At 36.6% G+C, this 25,109-nt stretch overlaps 1 protein-coding gene across 2 annotated transcripts in view; it reads left to right on the top strand.

Annotated features, from left to right (window-relative positions):
• The window catches only part of SATB2 (SATB homeobox 2), a 214,319-nt gene that overhangs the window by 88,888 nt on the left and 100,322 nt on the right, over positions 1-25,109 (top strand). For both annotated transcript variants that reach the window (XM_056111859.1, XM_056111860.1), the window contains 3 exons: positions 2,811-2,937; positions 4,211-4,334; positions 16,339-16,441. In XM_056111859.1, the coding sequence (XP_055967834.1) occupies positions 2,811-2,937; positions 4,211-4,334; positions 16,339-16,441 (354 nt within the window). The remainder of the gene's footprint in view (positions 1-2,810; positions 2,938-4,210; positions 4,335-16,338; positions 16,442-25,109) is intronic.

The raw sequence follows: 25,109 nt of genomic DNA, 5'->3' as shown, positions 1-25,109 counted from the left end.
AGTCAGGAGTAACCCTTAGGGAAAAAATAGATGTATAATGTATATAAACTATAATGTATGTATATTAGTTATTCATTTACGTGAATTTTGATAATTTTTCTATTCACCAAAGCCAAACCAGAAAATCCTCTTATCTCTTCTTCCAGTCAGTTGGTCCTGCCCTGCAAGGTAGCTGTTTTCTGACTTCTCTCCTTAAAAGAGTCCTTCTATTACCTTTTTTTTTTCCCACACACACACCCAACAGTACTTACTCCTGGGTCTGTGCTCAGGAATCATTCCTGGAAGGTTTGGGATTTGTATGGGGTCCCAAAGTTTGAACTTGTGTTGGACTCATGCAAGGCAAATGCCCTACCCACTGTACTATGTCTCCAGCCCCAGAGTTCCTGTATTATATATAAATGAAACCTCACAGATATGCACATCTGATTGCATTGTGGTATATTTGTCTGGGGAGAAATGGCATTAACAGAGGACCTAGGGACAAAGCTCAAGCAGTAGAATACAAGCCAAGCATGTGCCAGGCTCTGAGTTAGATCTCCAGCACTACCATGTCTTCTGCCCAGCAACTATGGGAGCAACTCTGGTGACCCCTGAGGAATGCATAGTGTAGCCTCGACTCAAAAATTATGAATAATGGTGCACAGAGCAGTCCAGATGGCTTTCCTTTAGATTTGAGCATTGAATTTTATGAGGATTATTTTCTTACATTTAAAACAATTTTTTTAGGGGGGGGGGTCACGTAAAACTGACTGTGTACTTTCAGCTTTGCTTGGAGGTCACTCTGGCAATGCTCAGGGACCATGTGGTGCTGAGGATTGAACCTGGTCCTCTCACAAGCAAAGCCTGTGCTCGGCCAGTTGATCTCTCTGTTTGGTTACACTTTTTCTTCAGATTTATAGTAAATAAATGACCTACGAAATCATCATTTACCTGCCTATCATAGTGCATGATTGCTGATATCATTTTTTCTCACTTCATCTCCAGTAATAGATACTATATCTTTAGAATATGATCAATTTGTACTCAATTTATGGGCTGCCATAACAAATTTGGAAAGGAGTTTAAAATTTAAGAGTGATTATTTTTTTTTTTGAAAAGAGGAAATATGTTAGACATGTTACATAGTTCTCTTTTAGTATTTTCAAATGTCAAATGTAGCAACAGAGACAAGGAAGCTGACCCAGCCTGAAGTGGGTGGCTGTCCAGTGGGCCCTGATGTTCATTTCATGACTGCTATATGCTGCGTGCTGTGCACTTTTCATTGTCATGAGAGAGAATGTTAGGGAAATCATCCCCACAAGAAAACAGCTTTTCTTGGCAAGTGGAATATGACTTAAGGAGCCAGAACTGGAGACATACGGTACTATGAATGAGAGCTGTGTTACTTTATTGGATCTGAGTCCAGGCACTATTTATACTGCAGCATATTCAGCACCAGATTGTTAAATCTTAATACTGAAACAGTGCATCATTTTAATATTTTTGTTCTGTTTATTCCCTGTTTTCAAGCATTATGTCAAGCATTGCGCATTCGTTTATTTCATCTTGGACAGGACGTGCCCTGACCAGAAAGTTCATTTCCTATTATTGGAATTTCACCCCATAGCTGTAAGGCATCATTTTAAAAGTTCACTTGAGAATACAGACATTCTCTATTTGATGATAAAACATATGTACATTTTTAAATAACAGTGTGGATAGACTTACCTATATTATCAAAAGTAAAATAAAAATGCAGGTACTTGTCTCTCACGTTTTAAAAAAAGATTTTGTGTGTGACTGTTTCTGACATCCTGGAGAATATTAGATTTTTCATAACCTACAGAAAAAATTCTTGTTACTCTGCATTGTTTGTGGAATGAGCTGCTGCTGCTGAACTTTTTTCATCAATGTTTTGTGTGCCTTGTGTACCAGATAAGATGGTTTGTCTTAGGACTTAAGTTAGCCTTTTCACCACATGTTGTTGAAGCAGGCCCATGAATCATCCTATCGCAGCTAGTCCTCAAGTTACTCTAGTCACAGTTCAAGCTTGATTTTTAGTATCCCTTTATTGTGACTTGTGTTTATCCAAGGCAGTGGGGAAGCTCACAGGGAAAGGGGACTATTGTCACTCTCAAAGGAGCCCAGGAATTAGAACAAAGGGCTGGAGGAGTGCAATTGAAGGACTGAAGGCTTGCCTGCAATTTCTGATCTGCGGTCAATCATTGTGCTATTGGCAAACAACCTCTCTGCCTGGTAAAATGAGAACATGGAAGTGAACTGAAACTGCTTCATCAGCTCCAAATGTTGTTCGCACTGGATCACACCACAATCAGGATGTGACTGTGTGTGTGTGTGCTGAGCCTGAGCCCACACACAGGAATTTTCTTGTACAATTCAAAAACTAGTCATATTTACTTAAGGCTCTCTCTCTCTCTCTCTCTCTCTCTCTCTCTCTCTCTCTCTCTCTCTCTCTCTGTCTATGAAATCAGCAGTCCGGTATATTTAGCATCAGTCTTAAGTTAGAATGTGAAACAAGACTTTGGGGGAAGGAAGTATCCATATGGTTTTCTAAGTAATTTAAGAAACAGGAAAACATAAAAGAACTGATTGTCCGTGATTAAGTCTCATCCTTTCGTTCTCATCTTCCTGTATAGTTAACTCATTCAATTGTCAGCCAGGATGAAATAGGTTATTGCACCAGGTTGTAAACTAGCTCTGAGTGAGCCTTGAATGTTGACTATTGAATGACCTTCTTAACATTGAACAAACAAAAGCGAGGATTAATAAATAGCAGATATGTGTTTATTATGTTTTTCTTCTCCGTGCAGGAATAATCAAGCTGGGGAGGTGGAACCCTCTTCCCCTCAGTTATGTGACAGATGCCCCCGACGCAACAGTGGCCGACATGCTGCAGGATGTCTATCATGTTGTAACGTTGAAAATCCAATTACAAAGGTGGGTGTCTCTAAACATCTGCCCTTCCTTACTCTGGGAGCTGCTGTGTCTATCCTAGACTCACTGCCAAGATCAGCATGCCCTATGTCAGGAAGTTTATGGATATTGGATGAAAAGATTAAAAGGAGGGAGAGGATGGAAGGAGGGGGCCTTTCACCAGGCATCTTTATAGTCTACATTCCAACTGTTTTATGTTTTGTTTTCAGAAGCAGTGAAGTGGCAAGCTAGGGGATGCTTGATAAATCATTAAAAATAAACAGCCCTTAAAGGGAGACTTTTCACAGCACCTAGTTTAATGGGCCCTCTACGTCTGGTTAAATGCTTAGCACATAGTATCTGAAGAATATCTCTGCTGGTTCAGGTTTGTGGGGAGGGGCCAGTTTTGAATCTGTGTATCAGGAGGACCATGACAACAAAGACTTCCCATCTTTTACCTCCCTTTTCGGCAGTCTATAGATGTTCTGGAGAGTTTTCTTTAATTCCCCCAACCCAACTCCCCCGTTGTCCGTTAGTGCAAGAGTTCTGAATTTGCTGCTTTAATAGAAATCAACACTTTATAGAACCCAACATTCTCAAACTTATCCTAAAATGCTTTATACTTCCTCTCTTAAAGCAATATTTTTTTTGGGGGGGGGAGTATGAGTTGGAAAACAACGTCTTTGAATTGTTTTGAGAAGTTGAAGGCTGGCCCTTCAAACTTCAAATCTGATGGACTATTTCTTCAGCCGTATTAAATTGTGTCCAATAATTAAATTTTTGTTGTAGTAGTATATCATCACCCTGTGTGTTATTTCTGTCATCAGATTGGAAATTGGAAATAGTATATTTAAAACAATTAGTATTTCTGGGCCGGGGATATTGCTCAGTGGTAAAATACATATCTCACATGTGTGAGGCCTGGGGTGATCCCCAGCATTACAGAGATAAATTTAAAAAAATAAAATTAGTTTTTTCCCTATATTAAGCACTAATATTTACTTATATTACTTGAGACCATTTTGGGTTTTTGAAGGATCCTGGAAAAGCAGTTTTGTTCCCTGTTTCTTGTTGAGGATTCCACATTAGAACCTATTTTTGCATTTAGAGTTCCTTGAAAGAACTCTTGATGCTGGAACTGGATTCTGCAGAGTCCATTGCTCTCATACCTTTGGTGTGTGTGTGTGTGTGTGTGTGTGTGTGTGTGTGTGTCTGTCTGTCTGTCTGTCTGTCTGTCTGTCTGTTTGACTGTTTGTTGGGCTCTATTTTATAATGTCATTCAATCTCTGTTTTCCAGTTGTTCGAAGTTGGAAGACTTGCCTGCGGAACAGTGGAACCATGCCACAGTCCGCAATGCCTTAAAGGAACTGCTCAAAGAGATGAACCAGAGTACATTAGCCAAAGAATGCCCTCTCTCCCAGGTTGGTATCTCTGGGTTGGGTTCTGAAAATTGAGATCCTAATCCAGACCTCCCTTACCAAAGCTTAGTTCTCAATTTTACTTGTTCAGTGGACTGAGTCAGTCATACTAAATCTGTATTTATTTGTATTTATTTATTGAGTTGTTTCCTGCATAGTGGAAAGAGATCTTCCCATCAGAGTTATTTGTAGAGATTTTTATAGTGCATATACCACGTGAAAGTACATCATGAGAATAAGTTAGACTTTATTTTTAGTGAGCCTATCCTATGCTAAAACAAACCATACAAATAAGATATTGAGAGAATCAAAGGTAGCAACAGCAGAGGAAGGGACTGTGTTTTGATGACAATATTTTGTTGACTGTGGTCAGTGACTTAGGACTATTGTAATTGTACTCAGGTTGACATTATTTAATGCAATGGTTTTCAACCTTTATACCTGAAACTAGTACCTGGCCTGTGGGTTGAAATTCAAGAATCTATAGCTATGGGTGTTATGAGCTGCTATATTTGACATAAGACAATAGGTTTATTAAATGATGGTCAGGTTAAAGGGGAGGTGAGTTAGGAGAACCACAGAAGCCAGTAATGCCCAGAGAGCTCTGCCCTAGGAAAGTAGAATGTTTGAGGGAAGCAGGACAACTGGTTAAGAGCATGTATTCGGGAGTCATAAAGATATGACTGCATGTCGTGGCTTGTAAACTTTATTTTTTTCCATGTTGCGTATTGAACTCAGGGCCTCACGCCTGCAAGGCAATGCTTAGGCTTTTGGACCACACTTTCATGAGCCTATTTCTTTGTAAGTAAAACTTGAGTAGTAATAGTTATGAGTTATCAAATAGCCTGTCAGTAAGATAAAATGCTTGTTCTGGTGACTGGCATGTGATGGTTCTCATGACATGATAATTTATGTCGGTTATTATTGTTAACACAAGATGTAGTTGGCATAAGCTGAATATTTCTATGGGTTGACATTTAGATAATCTGAGACAAAGATTGCTGCTAATGTTCTTGCTTTCTAAAAATTCTAAAAGATGTGTACCTGAGAAGTAGGTAAAATGGGGCAGTAGCATTTCTTGACCATCAGTTATGTGCTTATTCTTGTGTACAGGGCTGTGTCAGTACTGACCTGTAGGTGTGTACTACAGGCAATGCCATATTGCTAGAAATTTGATTTACTCAAATGCAACTGCATATGAAATTATAAAATTATTAAACAATTTGTCTGATAAGCAGAGACTTGGTAAACAATTGAAAAGAGTCAATCATTTTGTCCTGAGATTTACAACTAGTGACAATAGATGTTTCTGAGCATCCCCTGGAAGTCAAACTGAGCTTTACCCAGAAATGTATAAGCTCCTAATTCAAAATTGCTAATTCAGAATTGTATTCGATGCTTTTAAGGCTTATGAACACTTGATACAAACCAATTCATTGTGATGTTCAGGTGTAGTTTTAACAGTATGTCAGTGATCACAGAGACAGCAAGAATGAGAAGAGCTCAAGTCTGGAGCTGAGAGTCCTGCAGTCTCTTCTAAGTTTTTCACTTGCTGTGTGATCCTGTGAGACTTTCTACTCTCAGAGCCTCCTTAAACTCCTCTGTAAACTGACCATAGTTGTATCTATTGGTTTCACATAATTTATGGGATTGTATTGAGGTTTCAGTGAGATCATCTTTGTTTCTGTAGTAAGGTATCTCTTCCTTCCCACATTATTTGTTCTTATAATTTTTCCAATTAGTTTCCTGATTCTAAATAGGACTCTTTGTGATCACTCTCACCTTTGTTCCTTTGGATTCTGTGTCTAAAATCTGTAATCAGAGAGAGAACACAGCCACTAAGGCACTTGCCTTACGTACAGCTAACCCAGGTTCTATTCCTGATATAGCACATTTGGTACTCTGGATCCCATCAGGAATAATATCTGAGCACAGAGCCAGGAGTAAGCCCTGAGCACAGCTGGATATGACCCAAAACCAAATAAAAATCTTCCTCTTTTGCACTGTTGCCTTGTTTCGACTTTAATCATCTGTTTTTGAAATATTTGTTCATCCTGTGTTATAATTTTCCCCCTTCTCCTGCCTTTTCAATATGAATGTAGACTTATTTACTCAGCTATAAGCTCCCAGTGACTCTCCTTGACCACCTTTAGGAAGTACAGGTTCATTACTTCGAGTATAGCATCACCAGGGAAATCAAGATGACCCCGTCCTTCTTATTTCTCGCCTGATCTACTCTCCTCCCTATTTCCATCCATTCTGTGCTTCAGACACATGGAAATCAATTATTTTGGAACATTTACCATTCTTTAAACTTCATCAATACTTCCAAGGGTGGGAACAACCTATGTAGTACCCATAGCATCGCAAGTCTAACAACACAACTTTTGGCATTATTTTAAACATTAGGGCAGAGTTTATACTCTGATCTCTATACATACTGTGCTTTTGGTATTTTTTAAATATTCCATAAAAATGGTACCTGCCCAGTTAAATTATTAACTTCTTCCTGTCAAAATTGACCTCCTCCCCCTAGTTCCTGTCCCCTGTCCTGGGAATTTCTGATGTTAATCTCAGGCTTTGGAACCTTGATACACAGTGCTAGGGACCCTGGACTCCATGTTTTACACTCGCTCTTGTATATTTGATTTCTCCTACTGAGTGTGTTCTGTTCTGCCTACTTGATCAGATGGTTTTCAGATTTTCACTAGAAAGCTTCTACTGGTGAAGTGTCAGTGAAGTTGCTGCTTGTTTTGATAGCCTTTGGTGCAGTATCCTGCCCCAGCACTTCTCACAGCTTGTTGTTAGTATTAGAGGTCAGTTCCCACCACTCGGTGTATCACTCACAAAAGCAGAAGCATCTCTTGTAACTATCTTCTAAGCATTTGGCACAGTGTATGTCTTCCATAAAGTTATTTTTTGATGCATGAGTTTTTTGCCTTGTCCCTATTAACTCTGAGGTCTATATACTTCTATGTGTTAGGGGAGCAGTGCTTTTATTTTTAAATAATTTATTTTTTTTTTGGGGCTGGAGCGATAGCACAGCGGGTAGGGCGTTCGCCTTACAAGCAGCCAACATGGCCGACCCGAGTTCGATTCCTCCGCCCCTCTCGGAGAGCCCGGCAAGCTACCGAGAGTATTCGATATGCCAGACACAGTAACAACAAAGTCTCCAATGGAGACGTTACTGGGCCCGCTCGAGCAAATCAACGATCAACGGGAGGGCCTTTACCTTTACCTATTTATTTTTAGTTTAGGGGCCATACCCAGCAATGCTCAGGGGTCAGTACTCCTGGCTCTGTACTCAGAGATCACTTCTAACAGGCTTGGGGGACCATCTGGGATGCCAGGAATTCAACATGGTTCAGCTGTGTGCAAGGCACTCTAGTTCCAAGAGCTGTCCTTTGTGTTGTAGGGGGTCTACTGGTATCTCTGGCCCTTACCCACAAGATGCCAGTGGCATGCTATCAGCTCTCTAGCCCCTTCCACAGTTTTAACAACTGTTATGTCTCTAGCCAAATATCCTTGGGGAGGTTAGTGGGGAGTAAAATCATCCTTAGTTGAGAACCACTACACTAAAAATATGTTTAGTAGATTAATTACAAAACTTAATAAATTGCTGAAAAATATAAAGTTCTACTGTTTTTACAGTATCCTTAGCAACTATGAATTGTTTTGAATTGGAAAGAGTGATTGTAATAGTTTGGTGGTTGATGCTCAGCACATTTTCAGCTAAAAAGAGGTTTGATCCTATCTAGATTTGATTTAGGTCTCTGGTAGATCATGTGACTATGTTCTATCTCACTGGGTTAGTCTAAACATGTCAGGTAGGCCACAGCAATTACAGCTGTTAACCTTAAATGTTCCCAGATTATTCACTTAAAATACCTAGCCAAATTGTGTGTCAGTATGGATAGAGAATTTTGACAATCCATTTTACTGTGTTTTCATAGAACAGGTGCATCAGTTTTTGAAGTTCAACCTACATATATGAAAAATAATCCAGTTTTTGTTTTGGGCAAGAGGAATCAATAGCAATATATTTTCCACAAATTTGCCAACCTTACTGTCAACTTAGTGAAGAGTCAAGTAGATTTTTGTGTGCTGGGTTGGAGTGTGAAGATGACAGAGAGTCTCAGTTTGACAGTCAGAGAAAGAGTTTAAAGGAATAATATTATTATTTAAAAGAAAAACGTAGGTTATTAAGCTTTTTCAAATGGACAGAACATGGATTTAAAAAATGCTGCTTTTGAAAAAAAATTCTTCCTGATTATTCAAGCCTCGACATCTCAGATTATTTCCTCACTCACGTTTCGCAGTTGCATAAAGGAGTGGTTCTTTCCTTGTGTATTTTTTAACACCTCAGTGACTTACAGTTCAAAAGAACAGCCTGAAAGGTAGAGAAAAAGTATATAAAGGTCCACAAAAAGGGCAATAATTGTGGTCCCAGGCATGTATATGTAAAGGGAGGGAAGTTGTGTTATAGCTATTTTCTGTCTGACCACATGCTTGGAAAGTGTAGGTTATGTTTGTGCATCTGTGTATTTATTTTTGATTTCACCTTTCAGAATGTGCTTAGGTGCTGCTGCCAGCCTTTTCCTCATCCTCTGATATGCCTCTGAGTCACCACTTCCAGACTCTTCCTTCCGCCACACTGGTTGTCCCAAGCATTCAGATTTACCATATTTTAGGCACAGATCTCCCTTGTTAAGTGGGTTTCTCTTAAGCATTCTAATTTGGAAACATAATGGTCACATTTTTTCCTTGTGGTTTTCTCATCTTTCTTAAGAGTTGAAAGACAATGCTTGAGATCTTTAGAGTTTTGATTCCTTAATAGAAAGGCCTAATAGTACTTACCTTTGTCTAGCTGATCTGTTACCATAAACAGTAAGTAAAATGAAACCATCTAGCTACCTGAAAATTGTATTATAAGAATAAGATATTTTGGGCTGCATGTAGCAATAGTATATTGGTTAGGACGCTTGCCTTGCGTGTGACTGACCCAGTTCTATTCCTGGAACCATATACGGTCCCCTGAACTCCACTAAGAGTGATTCCTGAGCATAGAACTCTTGAGCACTGCTGGGTATGGCCTCAGAATGAAAGCCAAAAACAATAAAAAAATTTTAAATGCATGTACTTTCCAATCCCTCCCCCACCCTGCTTCCTAATATACTCTCTGTGACATTATATTTTCTTAAATTTTTGTGCCTGTGGATAACAAAAATGTATGATGTGAAACTTATAATTGCAACAGTTTGAGTTTAAAACCCAGTGATTCATTAATGTGGTGCAAACGGCATTTCTGTCTATAGTCACTTTAAAGCACCCCAGCAGAAAGTCTGTGGCCATGAAAAAGTATTCTCCCATTCTGTTCTCCTTTCCTGCTCCTGATAACCTCTATTCTATTTTCTGTCTCTATAAATTTGCTCTAGATAGTTCATAAAAGTAGAATCATGGACTATTTATTATTTTTGCTGGCTTATTTCACTTAACATTTAGGTATGGTTTTATTTAATCAATAATATATGTGTATATTCATATTTGGGGGGGGCGCTCAGAGTGGTACTTATGAGTCCCTGAGGTTCTTTATGGAAATTTTTGGGCAGTCAGGCCTGCAAGCCTGCAAGTGCCTGAGAATGCATGAGGGACCTCCTGGACCACACTCAGTGAAATTTGAGGTCTTCAGTACTGTGCCTGCCATGCTCAGGGTACATGTGGTACCTGGGACTGAACCAGGATTGCCCACTGGAAGACAAGTGCTTCAACCTCTGAACTAGATCTTTGGCTCCCAAGTAATTTTTTAAAGTAACTCTATCCATGTAGCTAGTGAAATTTGAGAGCCAGATCACCGAGGAACAAAATGAAGTTATTGAGATACACAAATGTTAAGAGAATTTTTAGTGATGGTGATAGAGCATTCATGTAGATTTTTTCACAAATAGAGTATAAGGTAGGTATTTCTGTTATCACAAGCAAGCCATGCCATTTTGGGATCATTAAAGCACTCACATATATGTGTATGATTCCCCCCTCCACAATCAGGTGTGAAAGAAAACAGCTAATTGGGTCATTGAAAATATAGAGTATAATTGCATATAAATGATTGTGGAACTATAGTGTTTTAACAAGTTATATTGAAGTATTCACTTATTTCTATCTTAAATTCACTTGTGTGGTGGGGCTGTAACCTATATCTCTTAACTAGTTGACAAAGATTGTTTCAGTCACTTTTCAGATGAGATTGAGTTCAAGCTCAGTCACTTGAACTTGCGTTAAAGAATGTTCCTATGATGTCCTAGGCGACTGTGATGAATATTTGAATTGATTGCATGTATCGGTGAGAGTAGACCATCACAGACTCTACATTGTGTGCTAGAACTTCAACACAAACCATTCTTTGAATCCTTACCACACTCTGAGGCAGGTATCAGCATTCACATTTCACAGATGAAGGTGCCACCATCAGATAAGCAAGCCGTACAGCAGCAACTCAGGGCAACGATCTCTCAAATGTAGTCTTTTTTACTCCCTGACCTCAAAGTTTTATCAACTAGAATGACAAAAGTTTTCAGTTCCAATAGTGTAGCAATGGGTATAGAAAGGAATGGTTGAACGTGCTACCAATTGACATGAAATGACAAAGGAATTAATCTAAATAAGCTTTTTTTTTGCCCTTACTCTTCTTAAATGAAGTATCATCATCATTTCAAGTTTAGTGTGATGTAGCATATCATAAGGCAGAATAAAGAGGCTGAAAACAAGCAGAGAATGTCTCTATACAGTATTATTTGTTGCATGTATCCTGCTCTTCCCCACGTGGTCCTGGAAAGGAAAGCTGTGAGATCTCATGTTTCATGTTTCTCACTTGAACAGTCCTTGCTCAGTCAGTAGGTTCACCAGCAAAAGGTATAGTTACTTAATTTGATTTAAGAGTGTTCTTTTAGAATAGCAAGTATATTTTGTATTTGCAACTTAGCTCCTAATGGTATATCATTGCCATTCAAGGAAACAGCTCCCTATGCAAGAAAACTGTGGTGAAGGATATCTGATTATTTTTTCTTTCTTTTTGGAGAAGACAAGATGCTCAGATTCTTGTTGTTTTCCAACTGTGCTATGCAAGTCACTTACCCTGTGTTTATTGTTTTGCTTTCCCTGCTTTTAAATTATCTTTATGTTTCTTAGTTTTCATTGCTTCTTGTTAATTAACTCTTACAAGGGAGATAAAGTTACAACTTTGTGACTTTCTTATTTTATCAAGCATTTGCTACAATAGCAATTTCTGAACTTGTGTTAGTTTAAGGGATATTTCTGTCTCCTTAAATTAGCCTTCCTTCTTCTGAGATCCATGAAATAGTTAATAGTGTTAATGGTGTCTCTTTATGGTACATCCCACTGCTATATGACTCTGGGCAAGATGCTATTTTACTCTGGGTGCTGGGCCCTACATTTGGAAAATGGGATTACACATATTCACAGGTGGTAATGCAATTTATTTAGCTAAAATAAAATGTAGAAACCCTATTATAATATTCTCTTGTTTAACTTAAAGGAAATTCATATCAGTTCATACTTGTGAGTGATTAAGTATGGTATATGTTGATTATTCAAATACCTCATTCATTTTTAAAAAATAAATTTTTCTGGCTGGACTTATAGTACAGTAGGTAGGGTGTTTTCCTTGCTTATGGCCAGTCCAGTTTTGATCCCTGGCACCACATATGGTCCTGCGAACCCAGCCAGAAGTGAATGCAGAGCCAGAAATAAGTCCCAGGCATCATTGGGCATGACTCCCCCCCCAAAAAAAAGATAAAATAAAATAACTTTCAAACATAAATAGCAAACTGTGTCAGAAAAATTGCAAACAAGGAAACAGTTTTTCTTTCCCATTTAAAATTTCATAACTAATTATAAAGAAATCTGACATTTTCAAAAAGTTTCATAGTTGTGAAGGCATTTTAAACCTTCCTGTTTATCTTATTCTTTTTTTTTCTTTTTGGGTCACACCCAGTGATGCACAGGTTACTCCTGGCTCTGCACTCAGGAATCACCCCTGGCGGTGCTCAGATGGGATGCTGGGAATCGAACACGGGTCGGCTGCTTGCAAGGCAAACGCCCTACCCGCTATGCTATTGCTCCAGCCCCATTCCTGTTTATCTTAATATAGAATGTTTTCATAAAGTGATTTTGTCTAAAATAATGGCCCATATAATGTTTGAGGCTGATGTTTGAGGACCTTTGGGGGTTTGTTCATGGTAGTTCATGGTATATGTACGTGGTCCCACTTCTTCACAGCCTCCCATGGTGAAAAGTGGATTCTGCTTAGTAAATGAAAGTTATCATAATTGTGTCCTCAATATGCCTAATTCTTTCATTATATTGTTAAAAATGATAATGCACATCTCTTTTAGATTATTTGTATCAGTATTTGCTTTTTTATTAACATGAATACTAGACTTGGTAGCCTCCTGACTTGAAGCAGAGGCTGTGATCTTGTTTAAAGTAAAACTTCAGGCTCAAGAATTATTGGGTAAAAGCAATATGAAATGTTAAGTTCTCCATATATCTAAAAGCAGTAATTGGTAATTGGATCTTTTTTGGTAGAGCTGTAAGTGGGAGGTGTTTTAATCATCACTCATCTTTTTTTCACAATAGCTATTTCTCATTAGGTGTAAGATACATCTAAGATTGTAAGTTACATTCTGATTTCAGTACATTAAAATATTTTTAAGATGTGACTGTAGAGTGGATTAAATGTGGTGAATTTGGATTCTTTTTACCCTGAGACCTTGGAGAATTTTGCTGTATGTGGGACAAAAGTCAGCAGATGCTATGTTTGTGATATTAACCCTTTTTTAATTTTATTTATAATGAATAATATTTTGATATTAAAGATTTTTACTAGCATTTAGATGGTGCAACAGTATGTACCAGATTATGGAACAGTTTAGTGATTAAGATTCAGGTTATGAGAAAATAATAGTGATTTAGTGTTGCATGCTCATGTTTAAAACTGCACTAGTAAGATATAATAAGACCTTACTTCTAATATATCACCAAAAGGTGATAGTACAGAGGTTAAAATCCTTGTCTTTTGCACAAAGCCAACCTAGTTGAGTCTCTACCTCTACACATGGTCCTGAGCTCCCATAGGAGTGAACCTTGAGCTCAGAGCTAGGAGTGAGCTCTGAACTCTGCAAAGTGTGAACCCCCAACCAAAAATAAATAAAGTTAAAATAAAATAGAATACTCCCAAGATTTATTTCTTCTGTTTTTAATTTAGCGCGATTAATTTTTTTCATTTGATAAATAATCTTATCAATGCTAATTACAAGCTAATCACAAGTTCTCTAATGATGAATTATAAAATTTCTTATCAGCAAATGAATTTTGAGTTAAGCTCTGTGTAAAGACCTTTAGGGAGTTAATAAGAATAAAATGTGCCACAAAACTTGGTAACCTTTTATGACCAAAGATTCTCATTATCTTAGAAATTACCCTTGCTTATTACAGAGTTTCTTTGTTTCGTCATAGGATAATGTCTATCAATTTTTTTGTTCTGTATTCAGTAGAGGCAGAAAATATTTGTAATAATTTACATAAGACAACACATTTTATTGAATCTCTACGTAGTCAACACCTTTTAAAATGGGTCAGCTGAACTTCACTCTAAAAGGAGCCTGTTGAAAGCCAAATACTCTCATTTTCTTGCTATCTTATAACCTTTTTTTGGGGGGGGGGTCACACCCGGCGATGCATAGGGATTACTCCTGGCTCTGCACTCAGGAATTACCCCTGGCAATGCTCAGGGGACCATATGGGATGCTGGGAATCGAGCCCAGGTTGGCCGCGTGCAAGGCAAAGGCCCTACCCGCTGCTCCAGCCCCTATCTTATAACCTTTCTTGGCCTTCCTTCTTGGCTCAGTGGCAGTTAAGATGCTTTAGGAGCAAGGATGAATTTGAGAGGGAAATGCAGATTGTTCAGAGTGATAGGGATATGCTTATTCCTATTGGGAGGATTGAGAAATGGTTCTGAACAAGGAAGATTGAGAAATGGTTCCAGGCCATATTTGTGATGTTTTTTAATTTAAATCTTTTTCTAGATTACTTTGCAATGGAAGGTTAACTCTGACTCCTGCCATGGAGCAGGCATAGCCTAAGTTTTTGCAGAGGATAACTTTCTACAAACGACATGGAGATGGCAAAGGCATTTACCCAGTGTGACTGGTGTATCTATTATTAGGCTGCTTTCATGTTAAAATGTTCATTATTATGACATTTCAGCTTGGCATTTACAAAATTTCATCTCTGTCCCTTTTCATCTGTTAAATTTTAGTGACTCAGCTATTCCATACCAGAGCCATGTCAGACATGAATGAGATAGAAGGGAAAAGGAAAAGATGCAGTCATTTTCCTCAAGGTTTTGAGAGAGAAAAATTCATCAGATGGAGGGAACAAGCCCAGACCACCAAGGCACTTTCTTACTGTGTTAATATTATAAAAACCAGAACGCTGTCTCAGGGAGATTAGGATTCCACTGATCCTCTAAGGCAGCCTATTAGGCTTTGAAAGTTCTGTGTTAGTCAGGTGATCCTGTGTCTTTATACTCCTAGCACTGTGTTTATATCCTCAGATTAAAAGAGTTATCCTTACTATCTCCCCTTAGGGATCAGAATTGTCATTCAGAGATCAGCAATTGGGGGAGAATAGCCATCTGCTATGGAGGAAAGGCCAAAGAGGTTTTTGTGAACATCCCCCTTCCCTACTAGTACTGCATAGTGATAGAAAAAGAATGGGGGTACATGGGCTCACAGATGGAAATGTTTTGAATGGGAGTTAATGTAGGCCTGTCTACTGGTCTCTGAATCTTCTGGTGAATTGTAAATAACTTGGAAATAGCTTGGTAAATAATTGGTAAATAAACGAGTTATTATTATCCTTTTATCTGGAGTACTTTCTAGAAATTCATTAGATGTTCTAAGATTTTTGCTAAACCTCTCCATATCTGTTATACATATTTTAAAGAATGATAAAATTTTAAGACAATATAAAAGCTGATATAGGTCATTTGGATCTCTTGAATTTTTTGCATCTATTTATTTTCAGACAAAATTTTAAGAAATCTATGTATGAAATATTATACATCTGCACTGACATCACAGTCAATTTAGGTATAAGTTAACATCTGCACAAATGTTGGGCTTAACATGCCCATTTGACTGAAAACATATCTCTGTAGGCAATTTAATTCAAGGTGTGCAATTATAGTTTTTTAATTTTTTAGTGGTATGTCAGTTTATGCTTCCCTTCTCTTGCCTTTTAACCACAATTATAAACAAATCAGCTGAGAGGTTGAACTGAAGAGGGAGAGAATGATGAAGAGTAAAAAGGAACATGTACTTAAGTAATCAGAAAGTTTTAGTTTTAAATCAATTTTGGTTGAAACACATGAGTGTTATGTTTAGTTTCTCCTGCTCCAAAATAGCACTGTTAATTTTTTCATTTGGTGAATTTTCACACAAGTGCTAATCACACGTTTCTATAAATTATATTAATTTAACTTATTTCCCTAAATGTTGTTCTGGAGTGTGTAGCACGGATGTTCTCAGATTCTTGGCGGTGTAAGCTTGTTGCTGTTGGAAGAGGAACAGAAACATCTGAAAGACATTATTTAGATTATGGATGCTGGTGCATCTGAAATTACCTTTTGCTCTGGTGCTTAAATTATGGCTATTTTCTCACTTTGCCTTTAGTCTGTATGTCCTGAGCCTACCGTCTTTGCCGCTGCAGAGATTTGATGTTTTGAAGAAAATACTTTTGAATTAAAAGCATAAATTAAAGGGATAGTAAATTAAGTTACTTTCTTTGATGATAGTTTGATTTGCTGCAGGATATATTACTTTAAATGTAAAAGAAAAAGGAGAATGCTGTGGACGGTACCCTTTCTTAAATTCTTAAAATGGAGTATTCATACTTATTCAAAGTAACTTTATTTTTTTCTTTTTAGAGTATGATTTCATCCATTGTAAATAGCACATATTATGCCAACGTGTCAGCAACTAAGTGCCAGGAGTTTGGGAGATGGTATAAGAAGTACAAGAAGATTAAAGGTAAACGGACTTTTATGTTAAGGCCTGTTTTGGCTTTCTTAGGTAAATTTATCAGTGGTTTTATGGAATTATAGTAATTTTTAAGCTTTACTCTGGGGGTGGTGAACCAATGTTCAGGGGCCCAGCTGATTGGGCTGTACAGTTCAATGCAGGGACCTGGCAGTGAAACACAGCTGAAACTCAGCACTGCTAGAAGCTATCAAGGACACACTCGGCAGCACTGGGGTAGCTGGAGAGAGCATGAGCTGCCAGCTATTGAGCTTGTGCTTTGAGCATGCAAGATTTACCTGCCAGCCCTTTGTAGTACCTTCCTGAGTTGTATGCTAATTTTAGGTATACATTTTAATAACATTTTATACAAATTGTTTACAGGTAATTGTTTTAAACATTTTCATAAAGTGATCCAAATTAACTGCCTTAATCTAAGATGGTATTATTATAACTAAAAATGAAATTTTTAGCATGAGTTTTGAAGGTTACAGTTTTCATAAAAAGTACCTGTGAAAGACCCAGATGTTTAGAAGTATTTTGAAATTGGTTTATTTCAGATAGGTGTGTCTATTTTAAAAACTTAATCAGTAAGTCATTTCCATGTGTATGTAAAGTTAAAAGTAATCATTCCATATTATATCAGCACTAATGTTTTAAGAGCCAGTTAGCAGATTGAAATGATTATTGTTGTACCAGGAAATCTTTGGTTAGAGGTGGAATGATGATATGTGTTGATTTGAAGACAGTTTTAGAGCAGTGGAGAAAGCGAAAGGACTCTTTTGGCAGGCAGGCTTGTATTCAAGTCTTTATCTTCCTTTTGTTAGCTGTATGATTCTGAACATATTGTTTAATGTCACCAAACTCAGTCTCCTCATCTGATAGTTGGAAATAATAAAAGTTTTTATATCACTGGGTAGCTATAAGTACTAAATATATAAATACTGGCCAAAAAAATCCCCATTTGAGAGATAATAGTGATATTATTATTAATACTATAATTAATAATAATGCTATCAGTATTATATATGGAATTATATCTATCCCTGAGAAAATTAGGGCAAAATACATTTATAATATAATAATATTTCTAATATTTCTAATATAATAAATGTAATATTCTTTAGAGCATTTATTTATATAAATATATCAGTGACATTTGTCTTTGTAAGTTTGCTAATATTGTATAAAATGTTCTGTTATCATACCAGTTTGAGTACTATTAAACAAATGTTACCAACTTTTGAGAGGATTAGAGAAATTTCTTATAGCATTGCACGTTGATGTTTGAGGGTCCTTCTCCATATTTCACATGATTGTGGCATTTTTAATACTTTATTATAAGTATTCATAATATTGCTAAGTGTATATTATAGTTCCAAATATGACAATAGATGTTGAGTAAATAAAAGGATGCATTTATTTGTTTTGCTACCTATAGGTTTTCCCTAGAAAGACAGTGTTGATGTAGTTTGTTGGCTCTTGAATATTTGGGAACTTGTTTACAAGAATGCCTTTTGAAAAACTGAGTTTTACATGCATAGATGTCACATTTCTAGTTACAAAAGAATATTTTTTGCTAAGATATTTTATATGGAAATAAAAATGTTGAAACTACTAAGAGGAAAGTCAAATGATTGATAATTGAATAAAATTAATTTTTTAATGAATTAAATTCATAGTATCCTTTAGATTTTATCTTGGGATAAAATCTATTTATCTTGGGATATCTAAAGCAAGTATACTTTAGAAGATAATTAATATTAACTCTCATACAGAACAATGAATAAAACTCTTTCACATTGTAAGACATGATTGTGTGGTATAGAATTGTTTTAAGTGTTGTCCAAGCTTTTCTTTTAAAATAAGATTGTTAAAGTGCTCGAACATATCCTGTTTGGCTAAAAATCAAAAGAGTCATGCAGCTTCAAGGTCATTTGTTGGAGCCCATTTACTTGCTATTGTAAGAGAAAGGAGGAGAGTGTCCTCTTTTAGTAGACTGGAGTATAATTACAGATTCAGAAAGACTAGAAGCCCTTCACTCTAGTGTTTTCAGAATTGCCACTAGAGAATGCGTGCTCATGAGTGTGTGCATGCATGCGTATGCATCTGTCCACATACACATTAACACCTATGTCTTCTTTTCTCCTTTCTGTCTTAGAAATTTAATTCTTTGGGCTCTGTGTTTTTTTTTTCAGGATAGTAAATGCACAGTTAAATCTTTAAGTGTTATAAAAGCAGACTGAGACCTTGATTTCAAAAAGGAGGTCAAGGATCTGTACCTGAGGAAGCTACCACAGACACTGTGTACACATGCTCTTCAAAGAGATGGAGCTAGTCAGTGCTGTTGAAAATGTGTGTGTGTATGTGTGTGTGTGTAGGAGGAGAAAAGGGAAGGTTAAGGTATGTGTGAAGTAAACACAAGCTGCCGTAAAACAGTTCAAGTGGTGTTGATTCATCAGCCAAAGGAGTGGGAAGAAAAACAAAGAATTCATGACAGGTATAATGGTGTACAGAAAATAAACACCCAGAGATGTGTGTTTTATTAACTTTTGACCCTCTGAGAAAAGGAAGTTTGGGCCTCGACACACACATTTCATTTGATAGAAGCTTTATGTGATGAATAGATATAGCTCTATAGGTTTTCCTATCTAGTAGAATAGAAAAGAATGATTTTTTGTGTTAATTTCTATTAGCGTTTATCTGTTTTCAAATTGGAAAAAAAAGAATGAGTTTCAATTACAAAACTAGTAGTTGTAGGACCATAAGTCTACCTAGTGGTCTTTCCTGAGCATCTAGAGTCAGAGTTCCATATCACTCCTTAACTACCAGCCACTTCATTTTCATTTGAAAGTTACCAGCTATATGAACCTTGACTGATGATCAGTAAAGAAGACAATCTCATGTTAACTTACTGATGTTCCAAACTAAAATGTAAGCTACATTGTTAAATATGTTCTCTATTATCTGCTAATGTCTGTTTTAATAAAACAGTGGGAGCTAAATGGTTGCTTTTTAATCAAAACCATGATTTCCTAAACATAAGCTATGTGATTCTGTTACAAATTGCCACATATAGATCTCCTAGGTCAATTTTTTCTCATAGAAATAAACAGTAAAATAATTACATATTCTGAAAGATCAAAGTAAATATGAGTAAAACCTGGCAAAAATAAAAGTCTACTGAAGGATTAAAAAAAAGGATCAGATTTCAAATTCTATAGTTAATGCTTACATAAATATGAGAAAAATGAACAATCAATAATTTGATATCATTAAAAACAGATGTTAAAACTGTATACAAATGGAATTGTCTAAATTTTGAAGTAAACATTTTAATGCGCATTTTAAAAATTTGTTGTTATTATAGCTAAACTATTTACACTTACTCTTTAAAAAGTCCTAAGTTGGTTTGGCTTTGCATTTTAACTTTATTTTCCCTAGTGATCATAGCAAAGCACATGCTGTTTACCTTTTTCCTTCAATTTCAAAGACAATCATGGTTGACACAGACATATTTGAGTTAACATTAGCGTGAATTCATGATAGATGAAGAGAAAGAGTTTGTATACTCTAGTTTTAAGGTCCAGAGTCTTGAACCTGCTTCCCAGGAGTCTTTGGTATTGAAGAAAATGGAGAGGGTCGGAGAAGGAATAGGCTTTAAATGGTATTTAGAGAGTATTACTTTTTATTGCTGTTCATTTTAAATTATGATTGTTTTAGGTCAAAGATTTTATATTCTAGTTTTCTTAAATGCCATATATATAAAAAGGTCCACATGTATAAAAGTAAAATCAAGCAAAATCCACCTTGCCCTCACCCGCCCCAAACTGTCAGTTGTTTAGTATACCAGAGTTTTAATTTGAACAAGATAATTGTCAGGACTCAGAAACCTTCATCTTAATACAAAATTATTTTCAAGGCTTTTGGGTATTCAGTTTTTTCCCCTGTAAATTCTACACATTTTAGGAAAACACATTTTTAACCTTAGTATGCCTTTACATTAGTTCTAGTCGGCATAAACTTTTCTCATCACTTTTCATCAGTGGCAATTGTGTGCCAGTTTCATCTGAAACTTTAAATTGATCCCAAGCAAAATAATATTATTTTGATCATAAGAATAATATAGGATCCTCTAAGAATAACAAAGAAGGGCTCATATATTTTAAATGTTTTCTAATTAAAGTTAGTACATTATAGAAAATAATCTTATATCAAATATTTTTACAGCGTTATTAACTGTTATCAGAATTCTTTGTTCAAGTCAATTTTAGATATTTACTAAGTCACAAAAAGGAAGAGGTCATTGAAAGTTGACAGTAATAGTAGTGGATAATAAAAAAATATTTGAAATAAATGTCACTGGAATGAGTGGAAGTAGCCAAACCCTATATTTTGGACAGAAAGGAAAATTATTCCCAACACTTTTCCTTTTTCAGTCATCACTCTAGCATTGCTATTGCTAGTTGTCTTAATTTTGTTTATTTGAGCTTATTTTGCAAAATAATAAAAGCTGGGAGAAATGAGAATTTTGAAAACCAGTGTTACTTCTCCAAGCCTGGTTTATTCTAGTAATCAGTATTTTATCTGACCCTGTCTGATCTTGTCTTGCAAGATCAAAAGTCCAGGCCAGCAAGCAGACAGTAAACAAAGCCCATGAAGGGTTTCAGTAAACACAAAGATTAGATGTTGAATGAAAATTAAACTCCTTGAACTAGTCCTCTGTACTAAAGTGGTTAAGTGGGTTGTGATTAAAAGAAATAAGTAATTATGATCATTACAACTGAAATGATATAATGTTACCACATTTAAAGCACCTCTTATACCCAAAAATGATTGTGTCATTTACAAAGTGGTGCCTCACAGTTGAATAGTGAAATCAATGTCCCCTGACCTAGTTCCACAAGGCAGCCCATACATAGCCAATATGGTATCAGTGGTTAGGGTAGTGACTTTGATCAGATCCTGGTGCTGCCTCTGTTGTTGTTTAGTTCTGATGAGGTAAAAGTAACTTACTTTTGTCTAATTCTTCTAAGTTAGAGAAATTTGCTTTCAGTTTTGGATCTCAGTAAAGGTGTTTTATAAGCAAATACATCTGTCGTCTTCCCATATTGTTCCTTGTTTGATGTAGTATGCAATTTAGATCCTTAAATTGTGTGTAGATGCTAGATTTTGTCCAACTTCTTACTGTTTTTCACTTGCTTGGCCCCCTAGTTAGAAGATTATTGGAAGTGTCAATAAATAGAAAAATAATACGCAGGGAATGCCTTGGACCCTTAATCTCAGATATAGCTTAATTCTTTACTTGGATTTCTCTGTCCATTCATTAATCTAGCCATTCATTAAATATACTTATTATTTAAAAGAAGTACAAGACAAGTGCTTAATTTAAGAAAACCATATTTTTATGAAATAATTTGTAATATAGTACATATTTTGTCACTCAAAAGTACATTGAACATACACTTTATATACCTGACAGAATTTTAAGTGAGGATTATTAATATAGTCCTTTCTAAGAAACATAGTCACAGTTAAATAATTTAAAAATTATTTAGACTCATGTGATTTGCAGCTTTACAATAATGGTAGGGAATTATTCAAACAGCATTCTGACACCAGATCCACCAGTATAGAACTCTTTTCTCTCCCACTGTCTCTGGAGTTGCCCCTCTCCTTCACTGTACCCCTGCCTTCCCCAACCTGTGACCTCACCATCCCGGCCCAGCTCCCATTTTTTTTCACAGAAATGTAGCAGCACTGATGCCTTCAGGACTGGTAGATGTTTGAAAGAGGAAAATAAATGGAAGAACATTTGAAGTAATTAATTAAAAGTTCACGAATGTAGCTGAAGAGGTGCAGAGGAACTTAGAAAATGTTTAGATATCTAAAATGGAAAGTGCATTTGTTATTCTATAATAGATGCCTCAGATGTTTAACATTTTTTTCCTTTTTGGGTCTCATCCGGTGATGCACAGGGGTTACATCTGGCTCTGCCCTGGCAGTACTCGGGGGGATCATATGGGATGCTGGGAATCGAACCCGGGTTGGCCACATCCAAGGCAAATGCCCTACACCTGTGCTATTGCTCCATACCCAGATGTTTAACATTTTTATTGGTAAAAAAAGAAAAAAATAAAACCTGGTTGTGGAACTGATGGTGGCACCAAACACTGGTGACCAAACAGAATTGTCTGCACCTGGCGATAAAAAACATTGTGCTGTAATGGTGAGACAAAAGGTTGGGAAAGTAGAGGTGGTGCCTTAGAGAAGGAACAGGTGTTTTCAAAATCTTTGGAAACAAGGTAACACTGTCACTGTCCTCCCATTGTTCATGAATTTGCTCGAGCAGGCCCAGAAACGTCTCCATTGTGACAATTGTTACTGTGTTTGGCATATCGAATATGTCACAGGTAGCTTGCCAGGCTTTGCCATGCAGGTGAGATACTCTCAGTAGCTTGCTGGACTCCCCGAGAGGGGCTGAGGAATCGAACTCGGGTCGGCCATGTTGGCTGCTTGCAAGGCAAACACCTTACCTGCTGTGCTATTGCTCCAGCCCAGCAAGGTCACAATATAATGAAAATAGTGAATAACAAAATTCCGTTAAGAAGTAACCTGAAACAGTACATGAGCAAGTGTTGCAGAAGGCTAGGCAGATAGGAGAAAGGGTGGCATGTTCATGTGGGTTCAGCAGCAAAATAAGATCCACTGCAGTTACAGGCAGAAGTGAAGACTGAGGGCAGGAAGCCCTTGCCTTTGGTAACAACAGAAAGAAAGTTATAAGTAACCCATGAAATATACGAGTCTTAAGGAGAAAGAAAAGTCGTAAAATTCAAAGTTTTGAGCTTAAGGATCTCTATTTGATTTTCAGAGAACATAACAATACAAATGCAGGAAAAAACCCCTGCCGATACCAAGATTTGGTTCACTAGGTCTAAGGATCTACTGGATTATTTAAGTTATAGAGCCAGGAGCCAGAGAGACATAATCTAAAGGCTAAGGTGCTGGCCTTGCACCCAATCAACCTTGGTTTCATCCTCTCATCCTCAGCACCCTGTGCACCAACTAAGTAGATCCAGTAGTGTACTCTTCTCTTCTTTGAAAAACAAAACAAGAACCTTGTTTATTGTATATCTCTCCAATCTCTTTTCTTAGTTACTTGATCAGTCAGTTAAGAAATCATTATTTCTTTATAATCAGAAGAATTACAAAGTTAAAAACTGAAAAGCAGGACCAGGGATGTCGTTCATTGGTTGATTGCCTGTTTGCCTGTGTGAGGCTCTTGGTTCGACCCCTAGCACCACCACTAGAACAGAAAACACATAAAAAATTAAAATCTGAAAAGCCCTTAGGTTTGTGCAGTTAGACTTGAAGTTCATAAGCTCATAAATAAAAATACTATGGAAGATACTGTCATTGACAGGATAATCGCCTAGACAGGCAGTTTTTTATTTGCTTGCCTAACTTTTGATAGGGCCTTGACCAGAATATGATCTGATCTAATATGGTAAGATATAGGAAATCTGAATTCCCATGAGGATGGATATAAATCTAAAATCAATTGTAGTACAAGTCTAATATTTGACTATTCAGGCTTTTGAATTGTCACTTTTCTAGGACCCAGGTTCCTTAGTAATTTTTATCTTTAAATAAGTCTCCTCCTAGACTAAAATTTCTTTGAAATAATCACCATTTGTGACATCCTTAGAACTCTGTGAGCCTTAAATATTGTAGGTACTTGGTATATATTAGCATACTTGAATTTAATATGAATGGTCTTCCTTGAATGTTTTTACTTAAATGTATGATTTTTATATATTCTTTATTGTGCTTAATTTGTTATGTGCAGTCTCAGTTAAAAAAAAGAAGAAAATATTTGCTTAATTAAATTTACAACTGTTCTTGTAAATTAGTAATAATTAGAATCATTTTCTTTCCTTATTACTGAGTTTGAGATTTAGCATAATTAGTCAGTTCCACTGAAAGAAGCAGTAATAATTTTCATTAAGTAAAATTAAGATCTAAGGAAAGACATACCTTCAAAATTATTCCAGTTAGTTTACTGAATATCTTTTTTAAAATAATGAAGTGGGAGCTAGGGATATAGCACAGGACATAGAAATGTAGCAGAAATGCATGTTCAACCAGTTTATTCGACATTAAATGCTCCTCCCCACAACCCCTGCCCAGAGCCTCATAGGGTATAACCCTGGAGGTTCTCAGTATAGACTCATGTGACCTTGGTGGTGTCCGACGTTGCAGGGTCTGAGCAGTACCACATTCTTAGTCACTCACATTGAAAAGTCTGGACAAGTTGATTGAGTGTTCCCCCTGAGCATCACTTGGGACAGCACACACTCCCATCTCTGTCTCCTCCTCCAAAAGGACTAAAATATTGAAGTCCTGTAAAACCAGAAAAGAAATGGCCACTGGAAGGAATGAATCATAAATACTTTTATTCAATAGGTTGAACTAAAATATCAGTGCACATAGAATGCTTCTAACACAACTTAAAGTTTCTAAATATAATTTTTTGTCATGTAAATTCACCTTTGAAATTATAATTTTAGGTAAAAAAAGAAAAAGATTATATGTAAGTAGCCTAAACCTGTGCAGAAAGTGCCAAGGATACTTTAAATGGTTGAAATTTTCAACCTATGATAAAGCATCTTTGAAACCA

This window comes from Sorex fumeus, unplaced genomic scaffold (assembly GCF_029834395.1).
Source record: "Sorex fumeus unplaced genomic scaffold, SorFum_2.1 ptg000014l, whole genome shotgun sequence".
Taxonomy (NCBI): Eukaryota; Metazoa; Chordata; class Mammalia; order Eulipotyphla; family Soricidae; genus Sorex; species Sorex fumeus.
Note: the sequence above shows the minus strand (reverse complement) of the source record. Positions and strands in the feature narration are given on the sequence as shown.